This window comes from Dipodomys ordii, unplaced genomic scaffold, assembly GCF_000151885.1.
Source record: "Dipodomys ordii isolate 6190 unplaced genomic scaffold, Dord_2.0 Scaffold136, whole genome shotgun sequence".
NCBI classification, from domain to species: Eukaryota; Metazoa; Chordata; class Mammalia; order Rodentia; family Heteromyidae; genus Dipodomys; species Dipodomys ordii.
The window spans coordinates 6,330,546-6,351,253 of NW_012267352.1; the positions used below are offsets into that span (position 1 = coordinate 6,330,546).

At 36.7% G+C, this 20,708-nt stretch overlaps 1 protein-coding gene across 5 annotated transcripts in view; it reads right to left on the bottom strand.

Annotated features, from left to right (window-relative positions):
* App (amyloid beta (A4) precursor protein) overlaps nucleotides 1-20,708 on the bottom strand; it is a 218,206-nt gene that overhangs the window by 44,190 nt on the left and 153,308 nt on the right. For all 5 annotated transcript variants that reach the window (XM_013031031.1, XM_013031029.1, XM_013031034.1 and 2 more), the window contains 4 exons: nucleotides 19,499-19,573; nucleotides 18,623-18,781; nucleotides 4,813-4,941; nucleotides 3,791-3,890 (listed from right to left, as the gene is read on the bottom strand). In XM_013031031.1, coding sequence (XP_012886485.1) covers nucleotides 3,791-3,890; nucleotides 4,813-4,941; nucleotides 18,623-18,781; nucleotides 19,499-19,573 — 463 coding nt within the window. The remainder of the gene's footprint in view (nucleotides 1-3,790; nucleotides 3,891-4,812; nucleotides 4,942-18,622; nucleotides 18,782-19,498; nucleotides 19,574-20,708) is intronic.

The following is a 20,708-nucleotide window of genomic DNA, read 5'->3' on the forward strand; positions in this document are numbered from 1 at the left end:
AGTTGTTACTCATATTTTGGTAGGAAGCTTTGGCAGACCTGCAGAGGAAAAACGGGTTGGTGGGAGAGGTCCAATATGAGGTAAGGGTAGGGTGACCCACTGGGAATGCAGTGAGATAATGTGAGGAGGACAAGATCTTAGGTAAGATGATGGATGAGCAGAGCAGGGATTGTACACAGACAGGAGAACATATAAGATGAGGCTGGTAAGAAATCATGGCTGAGGGGAAGGGAGGAGGCATGGGTAAATTTAGTTCCATTGGGAAAATCCACAATAGAGTGTAAAACAAATAAATTTCTAGAAGGATACAGTGAGTTCCTCACTGATGTGGTTTCAAAGAACTGAGATATTCTGGTAGTTTAGAACATGGCACTGGGACTCAACAGACAAGCTGTTGCTAGCCCTACAGTTTTGGGAATTTACTGGAGTTAGTAGGAGTTAGCGATTTACTGTGGTTAGTACAAAAGCAGCACAAACAGATGGGATGCCTCAGGGAAGCACCACAAAGGAAAAAAGAGATCAGGGCCAGAATTCACTGGCACACTGAGTGAGCCTTGTGCTCTATCCATAATTTATTTATCCTCATAAACTTGAATCCAGCTTCTACCTTTACCCCCACATTCGTTCTTTCTAGCCACGCTCCTTTCTTCTTCTTTTTGCCCATGATAGAGAATTCTAATTTGAAGTTTAATTCACCAAAGTAGATATAACTCCATCACTAAAGAAACACAGTATAGTTCCTCAGACTATTGAAAACCTTTCATCCAAAAAGAACCTGCCACCATTTCATTTAATGAAACCACTGTATTTCTCTCCAGATATCTGACTCCATTAAACACATTCTAACAGTCCCACTTATAAAACCTTTATAACAAAGGATGTTCATTTGCAGGTATTTTCACATCTTGTCCTTCTGCCTAGAATTCTAGTTTTTCCCTTTTGCTTTGAATTCTAGTTTTTCTCCTTATTTGTACTTAATGATACCATACCTAAAGTTTGATTATGGGGAGGAATGGCAGATGCAAATGCAAATGCAAATCAGACTATGATAAAGGATGAACTGAGAGACTATTAAAGAGTACAAGCTCCAAATTGGAAGAAATCTATGAAGATCTTATTTAGAAAATACACACAAAAAATTTCAAACACCTACAAAAGTAAGAATAAGAACCCCTGAATGCCACTTAGCTGAAATAACATCCCCATAGCCAATCTTGTCTCATAAATATCTTACAGGTGAAAAATTCTTTTCAGATAGTCTTCCAAATGAAGAAAGACTATGAAAGCCAACTAAAGTCAACCCAGAAAAGCCATTCTATCTAGCTAGCATACTCTTAGTTTTAGGAGCTTAAAGAGTGCATATGCCTAACTAATAGACGTTCTATACTGCAAGATTCTCTTTTTGTAGGAAAATGTTTCTCTTTTCATTACAAAACTGAGGAGCTGATGATTTCAAATAAAAGTTTTTTTTTTTTTTTTGGGTCCAGTTGTAGGGCCTGAACTCTGGGCCTGGGCACTGTCCCTCAGCTCTTCAGCTCAAGGCTAGCGCTCTACCACTTGAGCCACAGTGCCACTCTGGCTTTTTTCTTTTTGCTTATGTGGTGCTGAGGAATTGAACCCAGGGCCTCATGCATGCAAAGCAAGCGCTCTACCACTGAGCCACCTTCCCAGCCCCCGTCAAATAAAAGTTATTTTTTTTTAAAGAAGGTTTTCCTTCAGGAGTTCAGTGCATTTAATAGACACAAACATTTTTAAGGTGCTTATCTTCTTGATCCAACCTAGTGACAAAGTCTTTTTAATTTTTTTTTTATAGGAGTGTGGAATCAGTGGCTCATGCTTATAATCCTAGTTTCTCAGGAGGCTGAGATCTAAGGATCATGGTTTGAAGCCAGCCCTGGCAGGAAAGTCTGTGAGACTTTTATCTCTACCAGAAAACCAGAAGTGGCATTATGGCTCAAGTGGTAGAGTGCTAGCCTTGAGCAGAAAGGAGCTCAGGGATAGTGCCAAGGCCCAAGGTTCAAGCCCCAGGACCAGCAAAAAAAGAAAAAAAGCCATGATTTTAATTATCTGTTTTCCTTGTCCTGAGATTTGAAGTTCACTGGGTTGTCCTATTCTTGGGCATTTTTCAATATTTAATCTGAATCACCATCTGGATTGTGACTCACTAGTAGCTAATACTAATACTGGTAGCAATACTATATTGTCAAATGAAAAGCTCTAATAAGAATTAATAGAAATCAGAAAGGGTCAGTCATATTACTGAATATGAATGGAATAGTTCATCAACTTTATAGTCCTTTTTTGGTTTTTGTCGGTTGTGGGGCTTGAACTCTGGGCCTTGGTGCTGTCCCTGCACTCTTCAGCTCAAGGCGAGAGCTCTATGGCTGAGCCACAGTGCCACTTCCCATTTTCTAGTGGTTTATGGGAGATAAGAGTCTCATGGACTTTCCTGCCCAGGCTAGCTTTGAACCATGATCCTCAGATCTCAACCTCCTGAGTAGCTAGGATTACAGGAATGAGCAGGGCTTTATAGTCCTTTTTAATGGCTTATTTCCCCCATTAGTATTACCAAATGCCACCACAATTGAAGTCACATATGAAAACAGACTTAAGATAACCAAAGGCAAACATATCATCTAGAAAATTTTAAACTTAAGTTCCTTAGGTACTTATTATTATTATTACTATTATTATTGTTAGGAGTAGTAATAGTAATACTGGAGTTTGAATTTAGGGTCTCATCACTAGCTCAGATTGCTTGGTTAGTTGGTGCTCTACCACTTGAGCCACATTTTTCAGCTTGGCTTTTTGCTGTTTACTTTGGGGTCTCTTACATTTTTCTTCCTGGGGTGCCTTTGAACTATAATCCTCCAGATCTCAGATTCCTGAGTAATTAGGATTACAGATATAAGCCACCAGCACCTGCAATTACTTGGTCTTACTTCTTATAAAACACAAGCTAACTACTCCAACAGGCTTTCAGGCTTTACTGTTTAATCTATGTCTATCTTCAGCTCAACTAAAAAGAGACAATATTCCTTATAAAGAAGAAAATGCCAGGCACACATTGCTTATTTACTGATTTTCTACACACTAATCCCTGCATAACAAATCCCTGCATACAAAAGTAACACTTGCTTTATTTTGAAAGGTGTATCAGGACAACTCTCATCTGTACACTTGATGAGGTAGACACTAAGGAGATTTTTGTAGAATGTAATAGTTAATCTTTTTACAGGTGGATAGAAATGAGAGAACTACTCACATGGAATATATCATTAGGGAAACTGGAGACAAAAGAAAGTGGGCACACTGAATTTTTCTAGATTAGATAAGGCACTAACCATTGATATGTAAGATGTCATCCCAAAGAAGAGGTGTTTAATTCAAGCTATTCATCTCTATTTTCCCAACTTCTTGCAAACTATGGTTGTTTCAAAATAAGCCCAGTGATCTTTTAAGTTTAAACAATAATTTAGTTTAGAGAACATGTGTGGTATTTTTGTCGATCAGTGACTTAATGAACGTAAGTATAACCTCCTCAATGTCAGAAATCATTTCAAGGTACACACTCCAACATTATACGTACCTGGAGAAAAAAATCAAATAGTGCAATTACCAGGGCAGGAGCTAGCCCATCACTCCTGAGTTTCACTGTCAAAGGCAACTTGCTCTTTGAACTCAAAGGTACTTTTTGAACACTGATCATTCCTCATGCAGAAGGACTCACTTCCCTAATTTCTCCTTCAGGCAAAAAATTTATTTACAGGTAAATGTGCAGTTTACTTACCAACTTCATCCTGAATCTCTTCAGCCACAGCAGGGACATTATAGAGCAGAGACAGAGACTGATTCATGCGTTCATAGATAACACGGAGGTGTGTCATCACCTGCATTGGAGCAAGACAACTCCAGGTAAACATCCTCTGAGACAGGAATAATCTATAGACAGATAAAAGCTTCCAGAATCAAACTAACCAAATTGCAAGAATGTTCAACTAGAAGACCTTTATTTAACTTGTTCTTTTTTTTTTTCTCTAACTTTTGAACTCAGCTTTAACTTACAGCAGTTGTACTGTATGCCTTCAATGTCAATTAAAAAGAATACCTGTGCCACCTGTGTCTCTGAACTCTAAGGTCTCAAATGGCAGCCTTATTTTTTAAAATTTCTTTGCAAACTTTCTAATACACAGGAACATTTCAGTTTGATCAGATTTTTATGCAACCTTTAAGTATTTGAAAATTATTCCATTCAAGGAAATACAAAATTTCAGGTTGCCAGGATTCCCTTTAGGGAAGGAGAAAGTATAGAATGTATTATATCAGGGCTTAATTTGGCCTCACATTTTCACAGTAAGTCTCAATACTGTAGTAACACACTGCCACAATCTAGTCCAGTTATAGAGGTTTTAGTTCACACAGCTTTAATTTTCTTTTACTGGTCATTTTTAAATGGTTCATTTAAGTATCAGTTGCAGTCAAGAGTTAAGAGTTTTATGTTCTCTATTATTTACATAATTTGGAAAATGTCAAACCACAATGTTGCTCTAAAATAAGACTTCTACATTTGTAAGACAAGGTCTTACTATGTACTCTCGACTGGCCTTGAACTTGAAATCTCTTGGGTATAGGCATGCTCCACTATGCCTGGTGAAAATAAACTTTTAGAAGTTATCAGGCACTAAAGAGTTTTTGCCATGGAGTCCAACATCCACAGGTACTCTGAAAATACCTGAAGATCCCATACTAATCCAAGAAGCAAGCACCCAGAATCGTCTTCAGTTACAAACGACTCTCATACTCAGTGCTTACCTGGGACCGGATCTGAGCAGCTTTCTTAGGATCCACCATGCGCACATGTTCAAAATGCTTCAAGGTATGCTGCCTGTCTTTCTGTTCAGCGCGGACGTACTTCTTCAGCATGTTGAACACATGATGAGGCTTTGAGAGAAAAATAAGGAAGCTTTTTTACAAGTCTGGAAATATTACTTCTTCCATTGGCTTTGGGTCAGGGGCCCCACTGATTCATCCATTCCATGATGGACAAATGTTCCAAGTTTTCTTCAGGCAAATCCCTCTCCTGCTCCACTCCTTTATTTAATAGGCAATTGTTGAGATGGGTCGGTCATTTTTCATTTCTATGAGAGTATTTAGCATTTTCACTATTTGTGTCCATCCTTACATAATGTTTTCTTAAGAATCACAGGTGCATATACCTTGCTTAGATGATAATATTAAGATTTTGGGTTTCTTTGACTTTTTTTTAAATTGTTAAAATCCTGTACAGAGGGGTTACAATTACATGGGCAAGATAATGAGTACATTTCTTATTAATCATTGTTGATTCCTCCTTTGCTTCCCTTTCCCAAACTCCCCATCACCCCCAGCCAATCCTTCCCCCCCCAAAGTTGTAAAGTTTGTTTTTCGACATAATGACTTATACATCTCATTGTTACAATGGGTCCACCTGTATCCCTATTTAAATGGGTTTCTTTGACTTTTGTCTCATTTTATTTTCTATTTTTTTTTTGGCTCAGCCTGTTCTGGAATGTAATCTTCCTAATCTCAGACTCCTATGTATCATGTATAATAGACATTAGCCACCATGCCTAGTTCCCATGTGCATATTATTATGACTAGAAATAATGCTGCACCAATAATCCTGTCATTAGTAACATGCAATGTGAAATACTTGAAATAAGAAAAATAGGCAATTTAATAACGACTTTTTTGTAGACCAAGGAAGAAGTGATCAGCTCTGAGTCATTATTTTTTTTCTAGAAGGCCACAACTCAACTGTAGTTATTTTACTTTAAAATTTAATTGTGTTCTTTTTAAGCCATCAGATTCTAATGCTTTCAGCAACAATTGTTTCTTCTCAAATGCTTCTATCTTTTTTCTAATTGGTTCTATTTCATTATTCCAGTTTTACGTGAAAACATTCATCCTAATAAACAGGTTAAAACTTTCCTTTGTCTTCAGTAATGGCAGTGCTATATGCATTCTACTATGAGATCTTATGAAATGGATTTCAAAGACACACATTGCTTCTTCTTCTTTTTTTTTTTTTTTGCCAGTCTGGGGGCTTGAACTCTGGGTCCCTGAGCCTCTTTGTGCTCAACACTAGTGCTTTATCACTTGAGCTAAAGCACCACTTCTGCCTTTTTCTGAGTAGTTTACTGGAGATAAGAGTCTCATGGATTTTCCTGCCCAGGGTGGCTTCGATCTGGGATCCTCAGGATTACAGGCATGAGCCACCAGCGCTTGACACATATTTCTTCTTCACGATAACAATAAAGATGGCTATGAAGATTCATATAAAATACAGTAAGTCTTGGAGGAAAATCTTGGAGGTAAATACCAGGTATTATTAGCCAGTGTGTCACAGGCACCTTGGAAATCAGTTGGATAGTACAGAATTTATTCATAAAGAAGGTGTAGGGTGGTTTACAACGTTTTTGTTATGGTATCCATTTTTTATGGGCTGTGCCTCTCCTTGTGCCTTAATTTGGAGACCCTCTCTCTAACTTTCCAGGTAGAAATTGGTGTCCTTTCTCTGTGCTATCCTGAAATGTCATGCAAATCTCTATTATTGCCTTTAATACAATCTGTCAATTTATTGATATTCTGGTTCCAGTTTGCAGTGTGAGATCCATGGAGCCATTTTGTCTCATTCTTTGCTTTTCTAACTGGGAAGCTCAATTAGTGGTGCTGTGATCCTGTACGTGACGAAACAAACAAAAACATACAGTAAAAACAAAATAAACCTGCATTTAGCTGCCAGACCTATCGCTTTTTCCCTAGAAGAAAACTGTTTTTACTACATTCCCAAGAAAGAAACATATCACAGCTTGAAATATAGCTCTTGGCAACTGTCATTATAATTCTTGCTTATACTCTGATATCTGGTTGAATCTAAAAAATCAAGAGAATGACCTTTCAAATCTCACAAATAGTAAAAGAAATAATATCGAGGGGCTATATCTACACAATGCCTTTTAAAAGCTGATAAGCTTATACAAACTAAAAGACACTCCAAATCTTAATTTGTAAATTAAAGGCTGACAGTGGTTGACAATGAGGTCTATTTTATACAGCAGGATTGTGTAATCAGGTTAGCCTTGACATTAGTTTGTTATCAAGCACCAATGCCTAAAATTTCCTTACTAGGATCTTTTCTGTGTCGGAGGGAGAAAGGGTGGCCGCTAATTGGATGGATTTTACCCCTTCCCTCATATGTTTCCTAACCCTCACTGTTATAGCTGACCAACTCTATTTGCTTTCTGAATCCACTCTATTCTATCTTCCTCTCTCAGATTTATGATTTTGAAGAAAATGAATTTTTGTTATTATGAATACAAATAAAAAACTTCAATGAAAATTGTAAAGATTGGTTATTTTTAATCATAACCCCTGCCTCCCACCCATTAGCTACCAACCACTAAGCATGCCTTCAAGCCCTTGTTTCTCTAAGGCTAAGGCTTTTTGTCCTGGAAAAAAGCCTTGCCAATAAGTGAGAGTACCAGGTGTCATGTGCCCCAGACTGGCCTTGAGCTACGTATTAAATTAGAGAATGAGGGAATTTCATTTCTGATAATGAATATCTGGTCTTCTTTTTTCCCTTTTTCCACTGTGCCCACAAAGAGTATATATTCCCATTTGGTAAATTGCAATGTTAATAATATTCACTTGAAAATAAACCTGAAAACTAAAATTTTCATCCATGTAATTCAGATGGCAGCATCTTTCAGAGAGAGAGAGAGAGAGAGAGAGAAAGGGAGAGAAATAAGGAGAGAGAGGGAGAGAAAGAGGGAGAGAGAGAAGGAGAGAAAGAGGGAGAGAGAGAAGGAGAGAAAGAGGACCTGATGATTGAAAATTTATTGTGTGGCCCAATGTAATGTTTTAAAAGTTCATTGCAGCCACACTATGCATATTCTTCCCTCTACTCAGCGCTCCCCTCCACTTTACTCTCTTCTTTCCTTTGAGCAACCACAGTCCATGGCTTTCTGTGAAGCAGAGTGTATGATGTGTCTTATGGGCAGTAATTCATGGAAGCTTCACCCCAGCGCTATGGTAGAGAGAAAGTGTCCTTTCCATCTTACATCTGAGATCTGAGGCCCACAGAGGCCAAGGGAGGCACATGCTGTCCTCACTGATACAGCTAGCCAATGCCGAGGCAAGAAGAGGTCAGCCCAGCTCCCATCTCTAGCATCCCCTCTCTTGAACACAATGAGACACTTCTTTTCAAGAAATTGTAACATGCACCAAGCAAAGGAGTTCTCAAAGTAACTGCTAGACTAGATGAAGAAAACCCGATGATGAGAAAGGAGAGTGTGCTGTAGAGTTCCTACCAGAATTTCTACTTTTATAAGCTCAAGTACAGGAGTGTCATTAATCTGGGAGTGGGGTACCTATTTTCAAGACTCCCAGTGGATGCCTGAAAATCTCAAACAATATGGATCCAAATAGACTGTTTCTTCTTATACCTCTATACTTATGGATAAAGTTCAATTTATGAATCAGTCACACTAAAACATGAAGAATAGCTAATAATAAAATTACATATCGTAAGAAAAGTTATTTCAAACTTATGAATGGGTTGTTTCTGGAGTTTTCTAATGTGTTCAGACCATAATTAACACAGGTAACTAAACCTATGGATAAATGAAACACTGGCTAAGGAGAGGTTACAGTACTATTATTTGAGCCCAACAATATCAGCTTTTTTTCATGCCAATACCAGGGTTTGAACTCAGGGCCTTGGCATTATCCCTTAGCTTTTTCATTTAAGGATAGCACTCTACCATTGAGTCATGCTTCCACTGGCATGTTTTGCTGGCTAACTGAAGATAAGAATCTTATGAACTTGCTGGTGGCTCATGCCTGTAATCCTACTCAGGAAGATGAGATCTGAGGATGGTGGTTCAAAGCCAGCCTGGGCAAGAAAGTCCATGAGACTCTTATATCCAATTATTCACCTGAGAACCAGAAGTGGAGCTGTGGCTCAAAGTGGTATAGTGCTAGCCTTTAGCAAAGGAGTTCAGAGACAGTGCCTAGGCCCCCTGAGTTCAAGCCCTAAAACTGGGGAAAAAAACCCTCATGAACCTTTCTGCCCAGGCTAGTTCTAAACCATAATCCTAAGATCTCCATTGGTGCCTTGACAACTACCAGCTCTTTGTTTTAGATTTAGTTTATTCAGTCTTTGTTTATTTTCTATCCTTGGGTTTTGGTGTTTGGCTTTTTCTTTTAAACATAAGAAGGGGAAATATCAAGATAGGAATGTCCTCTATCACTGGAAAATAATTCAAGATCACTGGAAAATATAATTCAAGAGATTAGTTACAAGTTAGGCTTTTGTGCTGTCCATGGATTCTTGTACTGAATTCATCCTTATCTTCTATGAAGATGGATAATCAAAGAATAGGTTCACATGTTTTCAACTGCTTATTTCATTTAGTACAGCCATTTTTTATATACTTCAGAAATATATTCCCACCTTCCCCCAGAAAATCTCCAGAGTTTGATAACAAAATATTAGCACAGCAGGCTGTGAGGATCCCAGAGGCTTGGCTCCTGCATAAAGAGTTTGAGGGGCTCAGAAGAAGCTGGCATCTTATCGCTGTGCATGCATGGCCAGACATGAGCTGTGTGTCTACAGCAATGAGTTTTTCTTCCCAGTACTGACTTCATAATAAGCAAAGCCTGGGGACCTTCAATAATTCAGAAGACTTTAAGATATCCCTTGATAAATGAATTGCAGCATTTTGTTTGGCTGCTCTGACCTTGTAAACAAATTGAAGGAATCAGGCTTAGAAAATAAAAAGTCTGTCTGTCTGTCTATCTATCTATCTATCTCTGATCTTGACTCTTGAATTAAGGTCCTTGGCACATCCTTGATCTTTTTCTGCAAAGGGATATAGAGCCACAGTCTTACTTTCAGCTTTTTCCATGCTTAGTCACAGATAAGTGCCCATGACTTTTCTGCCTTGGCTAGTTTTGAACCACAATCCTCAGATCTCATCCCGAGTAGCTAGGATTGCAACATGAGTCACCAGTACCTGGCCAGCCAATGTAGTTTTAGATAAGACAGGAAAACAGATAGCATTTCTCTACTTTCATTATTATTTTCAGTTATTTTACACTACAAAACCATCTCTGAGCTGATATGGCACAAGCCTACAATCCTAAGTACTTAGGATGATCCTAATTGTAGGCTAGTACAGGCATAAAAAGTATGAAAGATTCAATTTGAGACAATGATTAGGGGTGGTGACTCATATCTGTCATCTTATAACAAGTGAAAACACAAATAGTATGTTCAAAGTCCAAGCTGGCCTGAGCCTAAAGCAAAACCCTATCTCTACAATGGGAGTTATAGAATGGATCAAGTGGTAAAGCACCTGCTTTGTCAATTGTGAGGCTATAAATTCAAACTCCAGTACTCCCCAAAAGATCTCTGCTTTTGACATGTACTCCATGTATATTTCATTTAAAAAAAAAGAAGAAAGCATAAAAAAATAACTGGTTGGGCAAGGAAGTATCCCTCCATAATCCCAATACTTGGTAGGCTGAGGAAGGAAGATATGAGTGGAGACCAGTCTGGGCTATATGAATGAGACCAGGTCTCCAAGAAAGCATCTCTCAAAAAGAAAATTTCCCCACACCATTTATCCACAAAAGAGAATTCCCTAAGACTTTGAACTAGTTGTTTCTAGAGCTATCATTCATATCTCAGAAAAACAGGTAATCTTGATTGTCTAGGGAGATTTATTTTAAGATAAAGATGATATTTCTAAATTTTAATTAAAATCAGATATGTCCATATAGGAGTAGTAGAAAAAAAAGTACTTGGGTTTTTACTGAAATACTTAATATCTCAATACAATATAAAAATACATTCTCTTTTAAAAGTAACTGCTATTAATTATATTGCCATATCACTCACATTTTAAGACATGATTATTCAGATGATTAGAAAGTCAAGTCATAATATGAAAGCTTATAGTACAAACAATGATCACAAAAATGCTTCTTTCTCATGTGTGCTTATAATTTCAATCACCTTCAAGTGTTTAAAATTTCTGAATGTAGCATGTTTTTCCTCTTATAGCTAAGATACTGCCTGTATTAATACTATGATGTAGTTACTCCGGATAGCTAATCTAAAACTTTAAGTGAAGAATAGAGAAAACAAATCTGCCCCAGAGGGACTAATTATATCTAATCCTTTTTGTAATTGTTGTTTCTATAAAAGTGTTTAGTCTGTAATTACATCAGATATGCTTACAATTCATGTCATCCTTTTCAATTATTCCTACATTCATCTCTGAATCACACTGCCACTAAAAAATCATTTGAAAGAAAAATTTTTTATATTTTGAATCTTTATGTGCCTCTCCGAAGAATATCCTCCTTAGGTCTCACTGTATTTGAACGTCTCGAGTCCTGTATAATTTCTACTGTTCCAGTGTATATTAGATCTAGCTTCCATATATGAGAGAAATCATGCACTATTTTTTTCTCTGAGCTTGAGGAAACTTAATTATTCAAAAAGAATGACTATAATGGTCAAAACATTATCTGGTCAAGATATTGAAACAGGAGTTATATTTTTAAAACATGAACCATTTTCTCTTTGGGAAATAAGAGCTTGACATATTTCTACCTCCTCACACAGTTCCTGGCATACACTGGCTGTTAATAAATGTTTGCAAATTAGGATAATGAATGACCTAGAGTTAAACACAATTTTACAAGTAGACTTAGTAGTACAAAATAGGCTTCATATATTTAAGTCATGAAATCTATCTATCTATCTATCTATCTATCTATCTATCTATCTATCTATCTATCTATCTACCTACCTACCTACCTACCTAGCTTACCCACTTTAGTGTGCCAGTGTCCTTTCAGGAAGTTGTTTGAACTACTGGCATTTCATCCAAGAAAACTACTTAATGGGATCCACAGCATATTGAAACTACTTTCAATCAGATTTGTTTCATCAATTCCAAGAGATAAACATTTATCATCATTTTATATCTTGATACCAGGTTGCTGTTTGTAATTTGGAAGGAAATGTCACTGTCATTTTTTGTAAAAGGTAGTACATCTTAAGATGTTGTGTTGAAAAACGAACTTTACAACTTTGGCCGGAGTGGGGGGGTAGAGGGTTGAGGGGGGTGGGAGGAAAGGGATAACAGGGAAAATAAAGGAGGAGAAGGCAACAATGCTTGATAAGAAATGTACTCATTACCTTGCCCATGTAATTGTAACCCCTCTTTATGGTATTTTCACACACACACAAAATATATATATAAATAAAAATAAATAAATTAAATAAATTTCCCTACTTAGACATATTGATTTAGCCATTTGGCTCTTTTACACAAGATCTCAGTATAATGTTGCTGGAACTTGGAATGATTGAGTATTGGTGAAGAAGACTGCCCAGTGCCAACTGAATTTGAAAATATAGTCTTTTCTTCACCAGTTTGGAACCCATGTCAGAATATAACTATTCAGCCTTATCGTTTCTCTTTGTAGCGTTATGCTTTATTTAGCATAACTTATAACAGATACTTGTGCCTTAAACCATTTCCTGATGAGAGTCACCAGACCATCTAGAGTTTCTGAAAGCAGTGGGTAGAATCCTGCCAAGAAAGAAGCAATGACTCAATACAGGGAGAACACCTTAACCTTTCTAGGCCACAAGGGATATAATCAGAAAACCCCCTCCTGGAGCATTAAATTATACCCTAGAGGTTTACAGAACAATGACTGGGGAAGTAACTTATCCATCAAGAAAAAAGAAACAAGAAGATAATTTTCTCCTGCTTTCATGAGTAGGTTCGGGTCTGTTATTTTCACAGTTTGATTTCAGAAAATCTTAAACAAATAATGTAAAATGCACAAAATGTCTGTATACAAGTTTAAAGCTATTCTTGGACCTGTTCATTGGATGCTTTCAGTTGTGTGTGTGTGTGTGTGTGTGTGTGTGTGTGTGTGTATGTGTGTGTGTGTATCATTTTGGATCTCAAAATTTCAAATGAATTCTCAACTGATGCAAGAATAACTTGGAAAAACAAAAGCAAAAAACACCCAATGCAAACCAAAACCAAAATAACGAAACCAAATATAACAAACTTTCCAAAATTGGAATCAACTTCCTTTCCTGTTTAAAGTAGGAGCTGAGTAAAAGATTTGCAATACATGCAAAATGTATCCAATTGTTTTCCTCAGAACACAGAACTTATTTTTGTTGTTTAAAAGGAATATCAGAAGACAAGCAATTGCATATAGGTTGAACACAAAAGTTTTTACAAAGCAATGGAGAAAACAGCAATAAATTTGTCAAATTGTGTGCTGTTACTGGAGAATGAACTCAGAGTCTTGGGCTCTTGCTTTTTTGTTTTGCTTTGTTTTGACTAATGGCGGACACTAAACCATTGGGCTATGTCTCTAGTTCTGGCTTTCTGCTGGTTAACTGGAGGTAAGCGGCTCTCAAATTTGTGTTCACAGGCTGGGTTCAAACTGCAGTCCTATGTAGCTAGAATTATGTGAGTCACCAGTGCCTGACAGCATTCATAGATTAGAAAACTAGTCCATGGCAAAGTCCCCTGCATATAGCCAAATAATTATCCTAACATTTATTACTGGAATACCTAGGCAACTCCTTTGACTGTGGCTTTGCATTCATCAAAATCCAGCAGCAGCCAGAAGAAGGAAGTCATTTCCCATTGGCTTCCTCCTTTGGTGGGCACAGATCAAATTCCCAATAGGATCAGCCACCAAAGCCTTTCTGTATTCTACTGCAATCATCTTTATCTTCCTAAACAGTCTTATCTCAACCTTGAATTAATCCTCTGTCTTTTACAATTATGTCTAAGAAAGCTGTCAATTGTAAAGAGTAGAAAAATGAACCCCCATTTGTAGATGGAGAAGGAAGAATTCCTTTATTAAGTCATCTGCTCCTAGATTATAAGTTTTATCATGGCAAACTTGGGAATTAAATACATGTGTTTACACAGTACTATAAAAGTAGAACATATGAGTGGTTATAATCCTAACTCACAAAGAATCCTTACTCACAAGGTAGTTACCTTTTGCCAAATTTGGTAGGTTTTATATATTTTCCTTCTGGATATATTGCTAGTTCTCAGTTATAACTTATTTTGGTTGTACAGACCATGACTATAAACAGGGAAGAGAGCACAAAAATCTGAAATTCAGCACCTGACCCAATTTAATAGGTTTTGCTTTTGGACAAACTATCATATACTTTAGAGATAATGCTAAAATCTGAGAGCACAGAAGGGCTGGAAATTACTTTGATTTAAATGTCTTCAAGTACTGTGTGGTCAAACAGTAAAACATATTGAAGCTCTTAGAGATGAACTTTTCAATGCAACCCAGAAGGCAGAGCTGAAGAAGCCTACAGCGCTGCAGAATTTGTAAACAAAAGATATTTGAAAGTAACAGAGACTCTTGGAAAGATTTGTCAAACAATTGCAGCATCCAACAAAATGCCAACTGTGCCATATTCTTGATTTTTCTAAGGAGATTTACAAAGTATAGTTTTGAGAAAAGTTACTTGACTCTGGTGGTCCTGCTCCATATATTTTCTTGCTAGGTAATAAATTCAAGGATAAATGACCCCTTTTCTCCTCCTACACCTAGACAGTGTTTGGATACACTGCAAATTCCATGGGTTTTTATTTGAAAGCGTTTATATACAGAAAATAAAAATAATGGTTCTTAGAAATCTATCTATCTACAGAATGTTTAGGTTGTGTGGTTAAGTTTCACAAAATGAACAAACCCCCTGGAACTTATGTGAAAATGTGTGTATGTATATGTGCTGGGTGAACATATATGTATATGCCATGTGGGTTATGAATATGTGTGTATGTTCTGTGTGTGAGTATGGTGTATTAATGTGTAATGTAGGCTAAGAATTTCTTGCTATTTATCTCTAGGGCAGACAATGGTAAAATCAGGTAATTAATACAGATATTGGTATATAAATGTGTCAGCTTCATGCAAACATAGCATCTTAGTAGGTTTTGATGGCATCTGATGAAGACTTATTTCTACTTATCAGGAAGTGACTGGGGGAGGGGGTGCTTTCAACTAGTTAACTTCTAACTGACTTTATTAAAACATTAGATATGAAAGTGTCTATGGTTATATACTTCCCATTGTTTTTTGAGTAAAATCCATCTAGTGATCATAGTAAACATTCAAAGCCATGAGGAAGTCATACTTTATTGAAATGGTACTCTTAGGATATTTTATAGGACTTAGTTAAATAAATGCTAATTCTTCTCTTTTTCTTTCCACCCACTATTTGTTATTGGGTTTGTCCTTAAAAGTTCCAAGTTAATGAGACCCATGTGTTCATGAATTCATGTAACTCTCAACTAAAAAATGAAATAGTGAGTGGTAAATAAACACTTGAGGTACAGGATAATAAATTATAATTCTAAAAGTTAGTTTAACTTACAAGTCTTTAAGTTTTAGATTTTGGTTATGTATTCAAAATTTGGTGGTAAGATGTTTTAAACACTCTACTGCTCACCTTTCAAGAAAAATCACAACTTGGTGACCAAAACTACACTCTTCACATCATAGCCTCATAATAATGTTCTATGGAAGAATTCTATATGAAAGTTTTCAAGAATCATAGGAACATTTAACACTTGGCAAAGCTATACAGAAATGAGAATAGACAGGGAGCTTATCTATAGAAAACAGGACAGGGCTGAGAAGGTGGCTCAGTGGTAGAGCACTTGCCTTGCATGCTCGAGGCCCTGGGTTCGATTCCTCAGCACCACATAAGTAAAAAGAAAAAAGCCAGAAGTGGCACTATGGTTCAAGTGGTAGAGCGCTAGGCTTGAGCTGAAGAGCTGAGGGACAGCGCCCAGGCCCAGAGTTCAGGCCCCACAACCGGACCCCCCCCAAAAAAAAACAGGACAGTATTTTGCTCAAATACTGAGAGCCTCATATAAAGCAGTAGATTCAAGCATGGAATAAATTTTTACATGAATAACATGGATGCCATATTGAGACACTGAAAAAAACAAAACAAGATTAGTAAGTAGATGTATACATGCAGTCCCATAGAAAAATTCCCTGTAGTAGTTGAAGAAGTTGGGATACTAATTATCATGCTAAAGCAAGATGAAGACTAAATTTATAAACACCAAAATCTCAGAATTATAAAGAAAGGGTTAGTTATTTCTCCTTTAAAACATTTCAATCCCTAGGGATCTAGGTTTTTCCAGAACAAGTCTGACAACAAATTTTATTTACTTAGTCTAATTTGTCTTTAGACTACAGAGAATATTGAGCCATCAGGAAATATGGTAATGTCTTTTTTTTTTAAAGACCCCCTGACACTTAAGGAGGAGCAAGCTGAGAGTATTAAGCTCTTATTAATTAAAGTTGGGTGAAGCTTTACAAGAAATCCTCATAAGGGTATAGAAGGAAGCACTGTACTAAGTATGGAGAGCAGGTTAAAAATTATGATTAAAAACAAAAAGAAATAATGATGAGCTGGTAACTCACGGGCCTCCAAAAATGACAGAAGTTAACCATATGTGATAAAACTAAGGAGAGGAATTTGTTGAGGAGGAGAAGAGAAAAAAAAAAAACTTAGACTAACCAAAGATATTTGTAGGATTCTAAAAATGTTAAAGACTGGTCTAGACTTCCACACAGAAAAATTTATCCTCTGTGCAAAGATATCTGAACATTCTACTTCTTATTTCCTGAGAAATATAAATATTTTGAAAGGGTAGTATTTGAAGTATATATATATATATATATATATATATATATATATATATATGAACGAATATACTCTTGGATTGCCACTTAGTGAATTTGCCTAGAGGTAAACAATTAACAGAAAAGGAAATATGGAATACATATAGGTCCACACTTACATAGGACTTAAAAATCAAAGGCACAAAATTAAGACAATAAGTATCTAAAAAGTGATAGCAGCTAGAGAACCTACAGAAAATGTTATTTACAACAAAATTTTGAAATATATTCATAAATATTCAAGTCATGTTTACTGAACATTTTGTATTTTCCAGTAAATATGGGGTATCTCCAATATATTTCCTTATGGCTCCACTTATAAGATGTGACCTTTTCCAGAAAACCTCTGGGAAGCTGTTGATTTGTCTGCTAGAATCAATGGATAAAAGTCCTAAATAAGGATTTAGAATTTTCTTACACATTCCAAAGGGCAGAGCTAAGTGCAATACCTAACAGTATTCAAACAAAAATGGCAATGTACCAAATGTGGCAGATTTCAGACTCATGGCTACACAGTCCTAACTTTTATTATTTTTATTATTTATGTAATTATGAGGTAAGAATTTAACAGGAATCCTTGAATCAATAGCTATCTGTTTTTTTAAATAAAATAGTTCTTTCTAATCCAGCTTGAAATTTTAATTTCAAATGGATATACTATCTAATTCCAGTGAGGCATCTAGAGCCCTAGTACATGTACCACTGTGAGCCATCTAACCTCTTCTGGAGTAGAGTATCAGTAAGTTAAAAATACTTTATAAATTCTCATGCAAAGACTGAAGAACAAATACTTACAATTCATAACCCAATGAAGGACAACCATAGAAAGATCAGATAAGTAGAAAACATAAAACAATACAATAGATTCAGATATGATTTCAATAATGTCACTAAATGTACATTCCTGATTAAAAGGCAAGCCAGAGGTAAACTAAACTTACTGGTGACATCATGGCTGGCCAAGTCTTTCTCCCAGCCAGACCTCTATTGTGCCTGAATTTCAATCTAGCTCCTACATATGCACTAAAAATTACTTCAACTCATCTAACAACATTTCTGTTTCTCAAGTCATAACTTTTGTAACAAAGGGACTGGGGTATATTGCAAATCTTTTGCCATCATCTGAATGCTTGTGTCACAAATCCAAATATTCTCCAAATCCATACACTGAAACCTAATGTTGAATGTGATGGCAATAGGAGATGGATGTGTGGCACTATTACTTAAGTCATGAGGGTAGAACCCTCGGGAACAGGATTTATACCCTTCTAAAGGAGGCCCCATAGAGTTCACTTGTCTGCTCAGCATGTGAGGTTAGTGGGAAGACTATCGTTGAACTAATAAAGCTGGTTCAAATCCACTTCCGGACATCAAATCTCACTGTGAAGTCTTGTTAAACTGTGAGAATTAAGTTTAGTTGTTTATGAGCCATCAATCTATCACAGCAGCCTGGAGATCTGGAGTCACCCTTCCTGCTTTTGTGTATCAGACTTTCAATAGTATCATCAGTGGTGACCCCCTCAGGAATATTCAATCAAGTCTTGTACTTTCAGTTCCTGGGAAAGCCAGTCTGTCAGCTCTAAGGAGAGTGAGTGGAAGAGTTCAGATGGCTCTGTGAAATCAGTCCAGTGACTCTAGGACCTTCAATACTGAATGGACAGAAGCCATACCTGTAAATAAAGTGCTCAGAACATCTCTCCTAATTTCTCTTACATGGCCTCTAGTATATTGCCCTGCCCAGCCTCAATGTCTGTGCTGTGACCCGAAACAAGGTTGAAGTGAGAAATCCTACCCGTGGAGGCACGGCCTGCAGAGCAGTAAGGTAGTTGTCCAGGGCCAGGCGACGGCGGTCATTGATCATAGCCTCTACTCTGGCCATGTGTGTCTCCACCAGCTGCTGTCTCTCATTGGCTGCTTCTTGCTCCAGGGATTCCACTTTCTCCTGGAAATGCTGCCATGGAAACATACCAGTTAGCAACAGGGAGGGTGGTCAGTCAACCAGTCTTTCAAAAGAAATAATGCACTTCATTTTTCTTCATGTAATAAACCAATTGTTGAACTATCCTAGAGACTACAGACATCTAAAGATTGTGATTCAAAGTCAACCCTGGCAGGAAAGTCCAGGAGACTCTTATTTCCAACTTACCACCAATAAATAAATAAACAAACAAATTGAGAAGCAAAGTTGTGTTTCAAGGGAGAGAGTACTAGCCTTAAGCATAAAAGATAAAGGTCAGCACCCAGGCTCCAAGTTTAAGTCCCAGTACTGGAGAAAAAAATTTCTTATTCCAAGTACTTATTGAACAAGTGATAATTTCTCTGTGAAAGTTAATTTGAAGTCTGGTTTCAGTCCAAAATTCATATTCGAACCTAATTTGTCCTAAATAAAAAGTACTAGGCATCCTAAAAGATGTACTGTTAACAAAAAGTACATTTCAAGTGACAATGACTTCTATGGAAATTAACCATAATTTGAAAGGACTTGAAGCTAAAATAAGGCAGGATTAAGACTCCTCATTTACTAGACAATGACTGGGAAGAGTTCAAGTTCATGGGAATATACCATGCGTGATTTCCCAGAGGATGCTGGGAAATGGGGAGGGCCACATTAAGCATGAGTTGTGGGCATGAGCTGTTTGGTAGAGAAGGAATGGGTTCAGAATCTTACCTGGATGACGGCCTTCTTGTCAGCCTTCGGCAAGTTCTTTGCTTGGCGTTCAGCTTCTTCCCATTCCCTCATGACCTAAAGAAAATGACAAGGCATTGAAATCAACAATCTGTCCAATGGATTATAGTATTTTTCTTCAACTTTTGTCATAATAAACATTAAACAAGGTATCACAGACCATTTTCTATGTGATAAAATTTCCATAAGACTCTAATTTATCATAGCTGTTTATTGAAAACTAATGTTCATATTGATTATTATAGGGCTGCGGCATTTTGAAACAAGGTTTGTCTTCTATTTTTATTCCTCAACAAATGCATGGAATCTATTTTACTTGATGTAAATAAATACCAAGTATTCATAAAGGCACCAACTTACCCCCCAAATTAATAAACTAAATACACTAGTTTCAGTTTTTTTATGAAGATAAGTCAAAATTTCAAAGTGTATCTTTGATCATAGAGACCAAGCCAAATAGAAAAATTTATATGTATGTCTTGAATACAATAGCATAAAGAAGCAAATAGCACAAAGGAAAACTCTGTTGCCTGAAATCCACCCACTGCAGAACTATGAGCAATTAAAAATTTCTGTTCCCCAACCTGAGTCACAAATGACAAAGAAAGTGTCATGTTCAGCAGGTAGCAAAACAAAACAAAAACAATAAAAAAAACCCAAACCCTAAGGTAGGCTAACCAGGAAAATTTGATACATTGGGAAAAAAACTTATTCCTTTCACCCTTGATGTTCTTTCAGATTTCCTGAGAGAGGCTTACACATCATTTGAATGCATGTGTCTACAGCTGTGCATATAGACCAGAAAGAAAATAGTTCTCCCCACCTATGGCTGTCTTTTATTTTCCACATATACTAGCTATTAAATTAGTTTAAGTGGAACACATGCCTGAAATCAGTAAAATGAAAAAGAGAGATCAAATAAGCATCAGATATGAATTTGTATACTTTTTATACTTTCAAAGTATAAAAAAACCTGAGATTTGCACTCTAAAATCCTGTTTCGAATAGATATTTATCTGACACTTTGATTTTTGTCATACCTTTCAAGATTAAAAAGAGGCTTATAAAATCATATCCATTCATCATGTGGGTTTCTAATTAGATTGTATTGTTTATTAGTATTAACTTTTGGACAATGCCAAGGACTATGTGTACTTTGTGTTTAAGGGGCTCTTGTTTAGTGAAATTATGG